A 13,031-nucleotide genomic window follows, 5' to 3' on the forward strand; every position below is an offset into this window, starting at 1 on the left:
AGATAATTAAAATAAAAGAAACTCTATAAATTTATTAAAAACCATTCCATGTATCAAACAAGATATGTTCAAGAAACAACAAAAAACTTATATAAATCATCCAAAATTCAAGAGTTTTCTACTAGATCAATAATTAGAAAAACAATTCGAAACAATGCGAATAGAATTTTTAACATAAGGTAACTATTTAAGAATTGTGTTTCAAAACATACTCATTCATTCAATTTATAATATATCCATCCCGAACGCTCTTCAATGGTCATTTTCAAGAAATCCATTTTTTTGATCTGGTATTGAGTAAATCAAGCACCTTATATCGAGTACGATTATCCAAATTTGGGACCTCCTTGATAGCATCCCAACAAGTGTCACCTGCATTCCCTATTGATTTTATCTTAGAAACCACCTTCTCAAGACTATGGGAGAACTCATGCATAGCATTTGGGTCAATACTTTTGAATGTGTTTGATTTTGCTTCAAACTCGGTCCTATCCCGTTTCCTAGTTGTTGCTGGAACCTCTGAACTTATGGGCTGAGAGGGTAATGGTGAAATAGAGTCCTCGAAAAATGGAGATTGATTCGAAGATTCTTGTCCGTCGCTTTGCACGAAATATTAACTAATGTTGTTATTAAACACATAATCGTCTATTAAACTAGTTCCCCTATTTTCTTCTATCTCAAATTTTCTTGCATCAGTGTCATCTCCTACTCTAATTGTTTGTTTTCCTGTAGCAGTTCCAGTCCCAACCACAATTCTCAGGTCTTCATAATCCTCAAAAGTGTCTGTCTGATAGTGTTTATGTTTAGGGTGAGACTGGTAAAGAGCAAAAAATGACATCAAGTGTTAAGCTAGTTATAAATCTAATTGTAAATATAAATTTTATTTTTTTAAACTCGAAGACTCTCACCTTAAAATAATCTTCCCATACTTCGTCATTAGCCGTGAATTTCTTTGTCTCAGGATCCCATCCAAAACCAGAGTTATGACGCATAAGCTTACAATAACTGCTCTATCTTCCTTTGAACCACTTTAGACGACTTTGCTATTGTGTAATAGTTTTGCACACTCAATCTTGTCGTTCAGAGCGGGAAGTATTTTATTTTCTATATTTTTTTGCTAAATACTCCATTCTTATCACGCCATCCTCTCATGGCAGCATCAATCATAATTTTTAGCAATTCATTGCTCTCTTCAATCGTCCACATATTATATTTTTCTCGTGAATCTCCCATTGATAGTATTACTTAAATATGCATAAGATAAAATCTCAAGAACAACTCACAACAAATTTTATTAACATTCTATAATCCATAACAAACCTAAAACTATGCAATATACGCATATTGAAAACATGATATTTAAATGATAAAAAAAACTTAGAGACTATTAATTATATTCATTCAAACCTAAAACTATGCAATATACATATACTAAAAACATGATATTTAAATAATAATAAAATACTTGCAAATTATTGATTATACTCATAACAAACCTAAAACGATGCAATATACATATATTAAAAACATGATATTAAATAACAATAAAAAACTTACAAATTATTAATTTAGTGAGACATTTGATACAATTGTGAAATTAGGATTGTGTGCATCGAATTATTCTCAATAGGATTTGTGTGAATGTGTAGACAAAATCGTGAAATTATATAGATTTATGATAAATAATCATGATCAAGCTGACAAGGAAAAAAGAAAAATGAAACACCATAATAATTGAGAAGTCAACTTGAATTTGTACAACAAAAAAAAAAAAAAATTGTGACTGAAGAAGGGAATAATACCTTTGAAGGAAATTGTGCAGGAGGAAGAAGAGCGGCCGCCGATATGGAGTGCAAAAATTTGTTGATAAAAGTCTACCAAAATCTCTAGGGTGAGTAGAAGAGAATTTTTTATTTCTAATTGTTGTACCTAGTGTTTTAAATTTTGTACATAAAGAAATCTATAAGAATCATGGAAAATCTATGGAAATTTTGGATACTTATAGATTTTCATAGTCTTCAAAAATCAAATTTGAATATCACTTTACTTTTAACAACTCTACAAATCCTAATTTGGATACCCCAAAACTTTTATAGAGTCTACAAAAATCCATATTGAATATCTCTAGATTTCTAAAATCCATGAAATTCATCAAAAGTAATTAAATTTCCTAGATTGAATATATATGTCTAAAAGTATTTCATCTAAGAAAACAACTGTATAATAGTTCAAGAAAGGATTTAAAAAAAAATAAGATAAGATGAATGATGATAGATGATAATGTTTTTAATTTCAAACGAGTGTTTAAATTGATGGAATATACGAGCGTTTTGTCAATGATCAGAACTTCGATATTATATAATTAACGTGATTTATAGATTATTATATTAATGTCGAAGTTTATACGTTACAAATCAAAAAGTTGTGACTACATGTATGTAAGAAAAAGGGCTTTTATTTTTGAGATTAAACGAGGAAACTAAAACTGAAACCAAATTAACAAATAATTATGTGTCTACCAAAACTATTATGAAGTAATATATAAATTTTCTAGATAGCGTCCAACCTCTACAGGTAGCATGGAATTGAAGCATATTATATTGTTGAAGGCATGTGATCCCAAGAAGCAAAATGGCAGTGGTGAAGATAAACCGTCAAAAGAAACGATCATCAACCCAAGAAGGAAGTCGTGTTCTTCTTTTTGTGTGTATATTTAATCTTCGATTCTGCAAATACTAGGCCTGATTGCACCAGGCGTCACTTGTAACAGCAAAACGATGTCGTGATTTGATCTTATCTGCTCAGATTTTGTAAATCCCGATGCTTTCTTTGAATTGAATTAACATTTATTGTTCCACCTTGTACGTTGGCTTCGCCCGCACGCATTTAATTCGTTGTTCATTCTCCAGCTTTCTGTTTCATGTTTACCTTTCTCGGGAACAAAGGATAATCGTGTTCCGGAAATTGTTTTTTTCTCATAGGGGATTTGCGAGAGTTGGTGGACTTGGGTTTGGTTTATTTGGGGTGAAGTATTTGTAGTTTATTCGTTCGACTCGTGAGTTTTCCTCCCAATGGTTGTGGGGGCAAAGATTTGAAATTTGGAGGTTTTGATATTTCTTTATCCAGCTTGTTTCACTATTTTTAAGCTGTTGATTTTTTTTATTCCTCGTTTTTCTGTTGCACATCGAGATTTCTCTGTATGGAATGGTTTTCATGACTTGTCGTTATCTTGATCACTTTTTTTTTCTCTTGAGAAAAGAGCAAGTGCTTTGTGCATAATACTGCTATTAGCTAGGAAATTGTAAATCCAATCTTGAAGTTCGCTAAATTAGTTTACACTAAAATTTGACACTCACTTTACATCATGGATATAAGTAATGAAGCAAGTGTTGATCCATTCTCGATCGGACCTTCGACTCTATTTGGTCGAACGATTGCTTTCAGAATCATCTTTTGTAAGTCCATATCACATTTTAGGCACCATATCTTTGGAATGTTGTTAATGTGCTTTTACAAAGCTAAGAACATTTTTAGGGATTATTTGGCACCAGTTATCTCATGGTTTCATCCTAGAAATCCACAAGGGATTTTAGTTATGGTGACGGTGATCGCTTTTTCATTGAAGCGATACACTAATTTGAAAACGAGGGCTGAAATGGCCTACAGGAGGAAGTTTTGGAGGAATATGATGAGATCTGCTTTGACCTATGACGAGTGGGCTCATGCTGCTAAGATGCTTGATAAGGAGACATTTAGAATGAACGAATCGTATCTCTATGATGAGGAGCTTGTAAGAAATAAACTTCAAGAGCTCCGCCACCGTCGCCAAGATGGTTCGCTTCGAGATATTATGTTTTGTATGAGAGCTGACCTTGTGAGAAATCTTGGTAATATGTGCAACCCTGAGCTTCACAAGGAGAGACTACAGGTTCCGAGACTCATAAAGGAGTACATAGATGAGGTTACAACCCAATTAAGAATGGTCTGTGACTTTGACTCAGAAGAGCTTCTGTTGGAGGAGAAGCTTGCTTTTATGCATGAGACTAGGCATGCTTTTGGTAGAACTGCTTTGCTATTAAGCGGTGGTGCTTCTTTGGGAGCTTTTCATGTGGGGGTTGTCAAAACTTTGGTAGAGCACAAACTTTTGCCACGGATAATTGCTGGCTCTAGCGTGGGATCAGTGATGTGTTCTGTTATTGCTACTAGGTCTTGGCCAGAGCTTCAAAGTTTTTTTGAGGATTCTTGGCATTCTATTCAATTTTTTGACCAGTTGGGTGGGATATTTACGGTTTCCAAAAGGATTGTGACACAGGGTGCGGTCCACGAGATTAGACAATTGCAGATGATGCTGAGGCATCTTACGAACAATCTAACTTTTCAAGAAGCTTATGACATGACGGGAAGGATCTTGGGTATTACAGTTTGCTCCCCGAGGAAGCATGAACCCCCGAGATGCCTCAATTACTTGACTTCGCCTCATGTTGTTATATGGAGTGCAGTGACAGCTTCTTGTGCGTTTCCTGGTCTATTTGAAGCTCAAGAACTAATGGCCAAGGATAGGTCTGGTGAAATTGTGCCTTACCATCCACCTTTCCATTTAGAACCTGACAATGCTTCTGGTGCAGCATCACGTCGCTGGCGGGATGGTAGCTTGGAGATTGATTTGCCGATGATGCAGTTGAAAGAACTCTTTAATGTCAATCATTTTATTGTGAGTCAGGCAAATCCTCACATTGCACCTTTACTGAGGGTGAAAGAGATTATTAGAGCTTATGGAGGCAACTTTGCTGCCAAGGTAATCTTCGGCGGACTTATATCTTTCTGTTTTATAGATTATCGATGTTCTTGTGTTATCAATTAAATGCTTTACGACCTGCATACGTGGATGTTGTAATATGTTTGATTTGCTATTGTCTTGCATACGATGCTGTTATAGAACAATGAGCTTGGTTGTATAATCTGGATGCCTCGGCTGGTTTGTGTCAGATTCTTGATCTTGAACACTGCCTGCTGCTTAGATTTTTCAAAATATTCGCAGATAGGAACTAGACAGAAGGTTGTTTGATGTTCAGATAGGTTATACGGACAGTAATACTTCTATTCACTGCATGTTTTCATTCTCTTTTATACGAATGAGCAACTGAGAGATTGAGTTATTTTATCTTTGCAGTTTGCCCAACTAGTTGAGATGGAGGTGAAACACAGATGCAATCAAATATTGGAGCTCGGTTTTCCTTTAGGGGGCATAGCGAAGCTTTTTGCTCAGGACTGGGAGGGTGATGTAACAGTTGTAATGCCTGTAACTCTTTCTCAGGTATACCCAAGACTGAACTCTATTATCTCGTTTTAATCAAATTAAATCTCATAAAACGAGCATTTGCAGCTGAAAGTGGTCTCTCACACATAACCGCTTCAATTGAGAAACTTTGAATATTTTTTGGCTTACTATATAAATCATTTTCAAATCTTGAATCTGCTCCCAAGTTCAGGGTAGCTTGGATCTTTTATCTTAATTTGTTTGTGCTAATAAAGATATAATCTTGAATAACAGATACTGGAGGGGGCCCTTTTGACGTGAATTTGTAGTTTGTTTAGCTGTCCGGTTTCTAAAATTCTTTACTTGTGATCGCAGTTGTCAAAAATTATACAGAACCCAACGTACGTTGAACTTCAAAAAGCCTCGAATCAAGGCAGAAGATGCATTTGGGAGAAGCTATCAGCAATAAAAGCCAACTGTGGGATCGAGCTTGCTCTTGATGAGTGCGTTGCCATACTCAACCATATGCGAAGGTTGAAGAGAAGTGCTGAAAGAGCAGCTGCCGCTTCTCATGGTCTAGCCAGCACAGTCCGATTCAACGCATCCAAAAGAATCCCTTCTTGGAATGTCATTGCTCGAGAAAATTCAACGGGATCCCTGGAAGATGACCTCCTTGCAGATGTCGATTTGTCTTTTCACCCAGTAGTTGGTACAGGCAGAAACTTGGGCACACACCGTTGCACACATGATGGAAGTCACAGTGAATCTGAGAGCGTTGATCTCAACACTTGGACACGATCTGGCGGTCCCTTGATGAGAACAACCTCGGCGGACAGGTTTGTCGACTTTGTAGAGAATCTTGAGGCTGATTCAATGATGAACAGAAACAACCTTCGAGTCCAGAGTCAGGGAAGAGATCAAACCCATCAATGCTCGAGTGTAATTTCAACACCGGATAGAACATCCGACACCGAATTTGATCAAATAGACTTGAATAACCGAGCTCTTCCTGGCACCAGTTCAAGCATTATGGTGGCCGAAGGAGATTTTTTGCAGCCTGAAAGAATCAACAATGGTGTAGTGTTCAGTGTCGTGAGAAAGGAAGTCTTGACTCCATCAAATAGGAGTAGTCATGATTCAGACCATAATAGCTCGCCACACGATTCAGGCGCAGAGTGTGTGCAACTCGACTCTGTGGAAAAGGAAATGGATGTTAGCTCGGTTTCTGAAAATGAGGACGATGCTAGAGACGATAACATATATGTAGATGATGTCCGGAATGAGAGTAATTCTAGTGACAGTATATGTGATAATTATGTTACGCATGGTTGAGGTTGCACAACATCCCCTCCGGCCTCTTTAATTGTGGTATACTATGTAGAAATTTGTGGCACTCGATTTCGTCCATACGGTTACTACTCCCCGATAAGAAATAAATTATATACTGTTTTCCTATCGGGATGAAGGGCAACCATTTTTTTTTAGTTGGGATGAAGTTTGTTAAAATTAGTGCTCGGATATGAGACTTCATCCAAAACATGAAACATCGGCGTTAGATAAGTTGAAAGGGATGAATCAACTGGTCTCAATGAAATATCTCGTGGCAACTTATAGATCATGTTTGAAGACTCCTGTGTTCAAGAATAATAAATGAGGTGGGCATCTTGAAAATATAAATGACAAAAATTTGTGTGAGACGGTTTCACGGGTCGTATTTATGAGACATATCTCTTATTTAGGTCACTCATAAAAAAACATTACTTTTTATGCTAAGAGTATTACTTTTTATTGTGAATATGAATAGGATTGATCCGTCTCACAGATTATGATTCGTGAGACGGTCTCACATGAAACCCACTCAAATATAAATTACTTTCTACGCTATACATTCTATGATTACCGGAATATTGCCTCGTTTTTGTGAGAAATGTCTTGATTTGTGGATTGACAATGACTTGCTTGTCGTCCCTGATGAAAAGCCGAGGAAATTTCGATGAAAGTTGTGGATACTGCAAACATCAATAATGTACGCAACGACAACTGAATATGATTATAAAGATCCAACAAGGAGAATGACACTTGAAGTTACAAAATCATACGACACGTGGTGTAGATAGGATGGCCTAGATTAGCCAACGAGCACGACACGACATTTACTGGTTTTATTCGAGAATACAATCAAATATCTATACTATTTTATCTGGGTCTAAAGAATTAAAATAACTAATTAATATACATTAATAAAATTTTAATGCAAGGTATATGTATTCAGTGGATAGAGTCATTATTTTTTGGGTTTAAGTAATCAGTTCAATTCGAGATCATTTTTTATTCTTTTATTTTTTTATTTATATATTAAAATTATAGTGTAGTCTCTCACTATTTTTTATAATTATATTTTGATCTTTATTTAAATATCAATCAAATGAATTATAAAAAATATTATACAAACGTACGACGCATGAGTAGGTGCACTGATTTTATTATGAATTCATCTAATAAAGGATTGAAAAATAGACTTACGGGCCTTCCTGGTTTATTTTTCGGTTTTGATTTCTGATATTATCCTAAAGATAAACATCTCACGACCTGTTATCCTTCACATTTCATCAAAACTTATTCATTTTTTCACTTATGTGATCAAATTACACAACACCCTTTTTTTGTATTATGATATTAAGATTTTGCAATCATTTTTATCTCTCTCTTTATGCGTATAGTTAATATTTAATAAGTTGTAATTTTCTACACACATTTCACTAAATTTTCTAGACATTATTATCATATATTTGATTTCTTATATAATCGTGTTTTTTTATATTTCAAAAGTAAGTAAATATCAGCATATACCATTTTGATAATTAGATATATCATTAATATATATTTTTTATTCATTTAATGTATCCTATGTAAAAAGTAAAGTTTTTCAGTTATTTCAACCCTAGAAACTTAATTCGAATAGAATGGACACTTGGCAGATATAATATTTATGCCTATTTTATCAATGAAAAACGAACAAACCCATATTTTTTTCAATAATTCGAAAAACGATAAAGTATGGGTGTCATTCAGCTTTCAAACATATACCAGTTCATGTCGATTGTCGAAAATACGGTGAAATTGGATGAAGTGATAATTTATTGTGGAAATTCCAAGGGTGGGTGGGGACGATCATCTCGACAAAGTTTGTCTTCAATATAAAATATAAATTATATCCAATATAGATAGATATAACATTTTAAAATTCACCTTTTAATGCACAAAACGTTACACAAATATAAATAATGCAGATTAATTTGTCCAACTAAATTAGAATACGCTTGAAAAAATTACGAATTAAATTGGAAAAGATTGGATGAATTGATTCCATATTTTTCAAAACAATATTTACATTAAAGAAGATTTAAAATTAAAACAATCAAAATTAATTATTATTTTTTTAAAAGTATGGAATAAAATTCAAACCTGCTTAACAATAAACTATTTTTTATGAGGAAACGAGACTATCTCAACTGCCCGCCTTTTTCATCTCTCTCTAGGAAATTTCGTGGAAGCTCACTCACTCACTCTTGCTTCCCCATGAATTTAAACCCTGCATTCTTCTCTTCGCTTCTCCAAATCACAACGCCGTGCGAATTTTGTTGTCTCCTGTTCCAGTTTCCGCCATGAAACTCGCCAGGATCATCCCCACCAAGATTTTTAAGAAACGCAAGAAATCTCGCTCCGTTTCCAGATCCGAAACGGACCCGTCATCCTTCGGATCTCATACGACGTCTTCGTCGTGCTCCGACGACGGATCATTCAAGAAGCAACAAGGGTTATCCACACCAACTAGCGTCATCCCATCATCGTCCTCGGAGATCCGATCCAGCGAGAGGTTCGAGGGTTCACCTGATGTTTTCTTTGAGCTCAAACAGGCGTTCGAGATGATGGACGGAGGCCGCGAAGGGAAGGTCAGGAAGGAGCAGCTGGAGGCCTTGCTCAGCCGTCTGGGGGCCGAGCCACCGAGCGTCGAGGAGCTGAACATGATGCTGAGCGAGGTGGATAGAGATGGGGACGGCTGCATCTCTCTGGAGGAGTTCTACGCCATCGGCTCGGCTTTTGCGAAGCCTGCTTGCGACTTGGAGCTGAGGGAGGTATTCGCCTTCTTCGACTCCGATGGGGATGGGAAGATATCAGCGGAGGAGCTTTACAAAGTCTTCGAAATAATCGGCGACGCCCGGTGCACGGTGGAGGACTGCCGGCGAATGATCGCAGATGTGGACCGGAATGGGGACGGATTTGTGTGCTTCGAGGATTTCAGCCGTATGATGGAGCAGCAAAGATGAACTCAATTTTTCTTTGTTTTGTCAAAAAAATTAGCAAAATGGGAAGGACCAACTTATTGTTTGCTTGTTACGATGATCATGAAAATTCGAAGTATTTTATTTTTATTATTGGAAATTTTTATTTTGTTGGAATTGGAATTAAAAAAAAAAAGGTATTAGCTTTTATTTTATATTAATAATATATTGATACCTAATTAACCATGCACCTTTTATTTCACAACCCACCAACCGACACCCCTTCATTACACAACCTCCCCTCTGTTTTCCTTCCATTTCCAGCCTCCCACAGCTGATTTCTTTCATCGGCTTTCACAGCAGGAAATTCAAGAAGGTTTCGGCCACTTCTTTTCATGCAAAGGAAAATTCTTTCGGGTCTCCATCATCGTTCTTGTTCTTCAATCATCAAGGCACGCATGTATCACCTTTTTCTCTTCATATACGCTGATATTATACTAATCTTTATGAAAATGCATGAAAGTTTATCGATCCAGCCTTGTACATGCACGATTTTTCGGTTTTTCTTTGAATGCTTGCATTTTTCGGTTTGCTATTCATAATCTTGATGATATGTGGTGCAAAGAGACAAATCTTTTATTTGGATCATCTATGAAAAAGAATTACTATTTATGTTAAAAATATTACTGTACATATGGGTTGGATTGATAGATAAAGATCCGTGAGACGATCTCACATAAAATCCATTCCATAGAAAGTTCGAGACAATTCGAGACGTTCTTGTAAAAACAATTGATAGATTTTCTATCTTATCAATAAGAAAATATATTTTTTATATATATATATTTTTTTTAATAAACATGTGACAAATACGTATAAAATGAAAATAAAAAAGACCAAATTTTGATGATGAAAAACCACAAAACTAAATTACTTATCTCTCTTGCTCATAAAAGATCTCGGAGCTACTCACTAATGATAGTAGAAATCTGTGCGGAGTTTTTTCTCGTATGAGTTGTTGTTCTTGATCATTTATGTCGTCCCGAACATCTAACTGCATTTTTTAATTGTATGAATAAAAATTCGTTATATCGTTTCATAAAACACTACATATTGGTTTTTCATAATTTATCTATATTATGGATATGTCACATATTGCATATAATATATGTTTATTTGTTTATGTACAATATATGTTTAGTTTTCAAATAATTTTTTAAAATGTAATTGTTTTAAAGGATGATAAAATACATTGAAAACTGATTTATCAAATATAAGAATTTTTTTGAGAGAAATATAAATAAAGATGGATAAGATATGTTAAATGCATGTATTAAAAAGTATATAAAAAATTTGTTTAAATAAAAGTCGGGATAAAATTGAATTTTTTTTGGGATGATGTCATGTCAAAATAGTTACTTTAATAGAATCAAATTTTGTAATAAAGTAAATATAAGATATATTTATAAAAGAGGGTCATCAAATAGATTAAATTTGTCATCAATTATGTTCAATTTTCTATGAGACGGTTTAATAGATCTTTCTATTCTGGAGACATGCCAACTAAATCCATAACTTCTCACTACATAATCAAATCCCGTCATTAAATACTTTTAATGACGGGAAATTTCCCGTCATGGACCGTCGTTATTGCCCTCGTAGGTAAAGGTAATTAATGAGGGGAATGATGTCCCGTCACTAAAGGTAGCGACGGATTTCTAATCCGTCGCCAAATAAGCGACAGTTTTATAATCCGTCGCTAATTTTAGCGACGATTACCTTTGAAGACCGTTGCTAATTTTCGCAACGGTTTTGTTTATGTTATCCGTCGCTAATTTGTTTCGTAAAATAAAAAATAATAATTTTATTAATTTAATAAATCTAATAAAACAAAAAATAGAAACTAAAATTTTGTAAAAAAGAAAAATTTTAAGTATTGTTAAGTAGTAAAATTATGTAAAAGTAAAAAATTTTAAGTGTTATTAAGTGGTGAAAAAAAATTAAAGTGATATGGTAAAATTGTGTAATAGAGAAAAATTTTAAGTGTTTTGTGAAGAGGTAAATTTGTGTGAGAAAGAAAATTTTTAAGTGTTGTGAAGTGTTGTAGAGGGAAATGGCGGTATTTATAGAAATGGTGCGACGGTTTTTGGTTAAACCGTCGCTAGTAGCAACGGTTTGACAAAATACTGTCGCAAATTTAAAAAACGTCGCTCATTTTAGCGATGGTTATTATTCGACTGTCGCTAATTTAAATTTTGCGACAGATTAAAGTCAAACCGTCGCTATATTTAGTGACAGCTTTGAAAAACCGTCGTTATATTTAGCGACAGCTTTAAAAAACCGTTGCTATATTTGCCACGGTGTTAATTTACCGTCGCTAATGTTTATAGATGCGACGGGTTTGGTAACACCGTCGCTAAATATAGCGACGGTGATTAATCCGTCGCTATATTTAGCGATTTTTTTATTAAAAAAACTCTTGTAATGACCACTTTTGTGTACCCTCATTATTTTTTTGTCATTATTGATCAAATTTCTTGTAGTGCAATAAAAATAATACTTTTGATATAAAAAATTTTCATGAGTCGATTGATTTGAAAATCTGTTTCACAAAGTTTATAAATGTAAATTGTCAACAAAGCACATCTAATAGACTAGAAGATAATAAACAATCAATTGCATCAAGGATTTTTAATGTTCAATGTATCGTACGTTTTTAGTTTCAATATTATATTGCTATAATCACATATTTTTTTAATAAAATAAGATATTGGTAATAAATCTGTCGTTTTTATGTTTCATAACTATAATTATATTACATTACTATAAAGTAATATTATTTAGTAAAATAAGATATTAAAATTAAGTTGAAAATTTTGTTGTAGTTGAATTTCAACGATTTTATATTTCGCTGTCGGATAGAATGTCTTTCATTAGATGGCCCAACTGGGTCTCCGCGTGGCGGCGGCATGGCATTACTTAATGTATTAATGGTTCACGTATTTTTACTCTGACTTCCACCAAAGTTATGGGACGGCGGACTTGCGCGATATAGCGTAATTTCGTCGAAGTTTCGAAGGACTTTAGCTCCTACGGACAAGTACAAAACTGCGTTATTAAATTTCGATGCATTATTTTGAATGATAAAAGTAATCAAAAAGAATGTGGCACTATGGTTTGTTGAACTTATCTTTACAAAAAAACGTGGCCTGTGGCGTCTAACGTGCTTGAAATATTGATGGAGTTGAAAGACGTGCGAATAAATTATGGTATAAAAGTTACGACATGATGCCCATCGCAAAGTTGGCATGTCGAATATTAAGGAATTGCATCATCTCGCTGACTTGTAGAAATCAAATACGTAATCATGACTCTGATATCAATTATGAAATGTGGCATCCGCTCCTCCGGTTGGCTATCCACTTTGTCCTCCAATACTATGTGGACATGACAAATTACAATTTTCAAATAAACAAGCTATACCCGGCTGA

General features: G+C 34.6%; 3 protein-coding genes across 3 annotated transcripts; 2 read left to right on the top strand and 1 right to left on the bottom strand.

Annotated features, from left to right (window-relative positions):
• Positions 1 to 265: 265 nt before the first annotated feature.
• On the bottom strand, positions 266 to 992 carry LOC140828630 (uncharacterized protein At2g29880-like). The gene is made up of 3 exons (XM_073191569.1): positions 909 to 992; positions 638 to 814; positions 266 to 532 (listed from the first exon to the last, which is right to left on the bottom strand). The coding sequence occupies exons 1-3, from the start codon at positions 990 to 992 to the stop codon at positions 266 to 268; spliced, it is 528 nt and encodes a 175-aa protein (XP_073047670.1).
• A 1,498-nt stretch (positions 993 to 2,490) lies between these two features.
• On the top strand, positions 2,491 to 6,800 carry LOC140825331 (triacylglycerol lipase SDP1-like). The gene is made up of 3 exons (XM_073187048.1): positions 2,491 to 4,795; positions 5,171 to 5,314; positions 5,633 to 6,800. Exons 1-3 carry the CDS (start codon positions 3,365 to 3,367, stop codon positions 6,587 to 6,589), a joined length of 2,532 nt encoding a protein of 843 aa, XP_073043149.1. The 5' UTR covers positions 2,491 to 3,364; the 3' UTR covers positions 6,590 to 6,800.
• A 2,014-nt stretch (positions 6,801 to 8,814) lies between these two features.
• On the top strand, positions 8,815 to 9,717 carry LOC140825332 (probable calcium-binding protein CML35). The gene has a single exon (XM_073187049.1). It carries the CDS (start codon positions 8,923 to 8,925, stop codon positions 9,583 to 9,585), a length of 663 nt encoding a protein of 220 aa, XP_073043150.1. The 5' UTR covers positions 8,815 to 8,922; the 3' UTR covers positions 9,586 to 9,717.
• Positions 9,718 to 13,031: the final 3,314 nt, after the last annotated feature.

Source organism: Primulina eburnea, chromosome 3, assembly GCF_022965805.1.
Source record: "Primulina eburnea isolate SZY01 chromosome 3, ASM2296580v1, whole genome shotgun sequence".
In the NCBI taxonomy this organism is placed as follows: domain Eukaryota; kingdom Viridiplantae; phylum Streptophyta; class Magnoliopsida; order Lamiales; family Gesneriaceae; genus Primulina; species Primulina eburnea.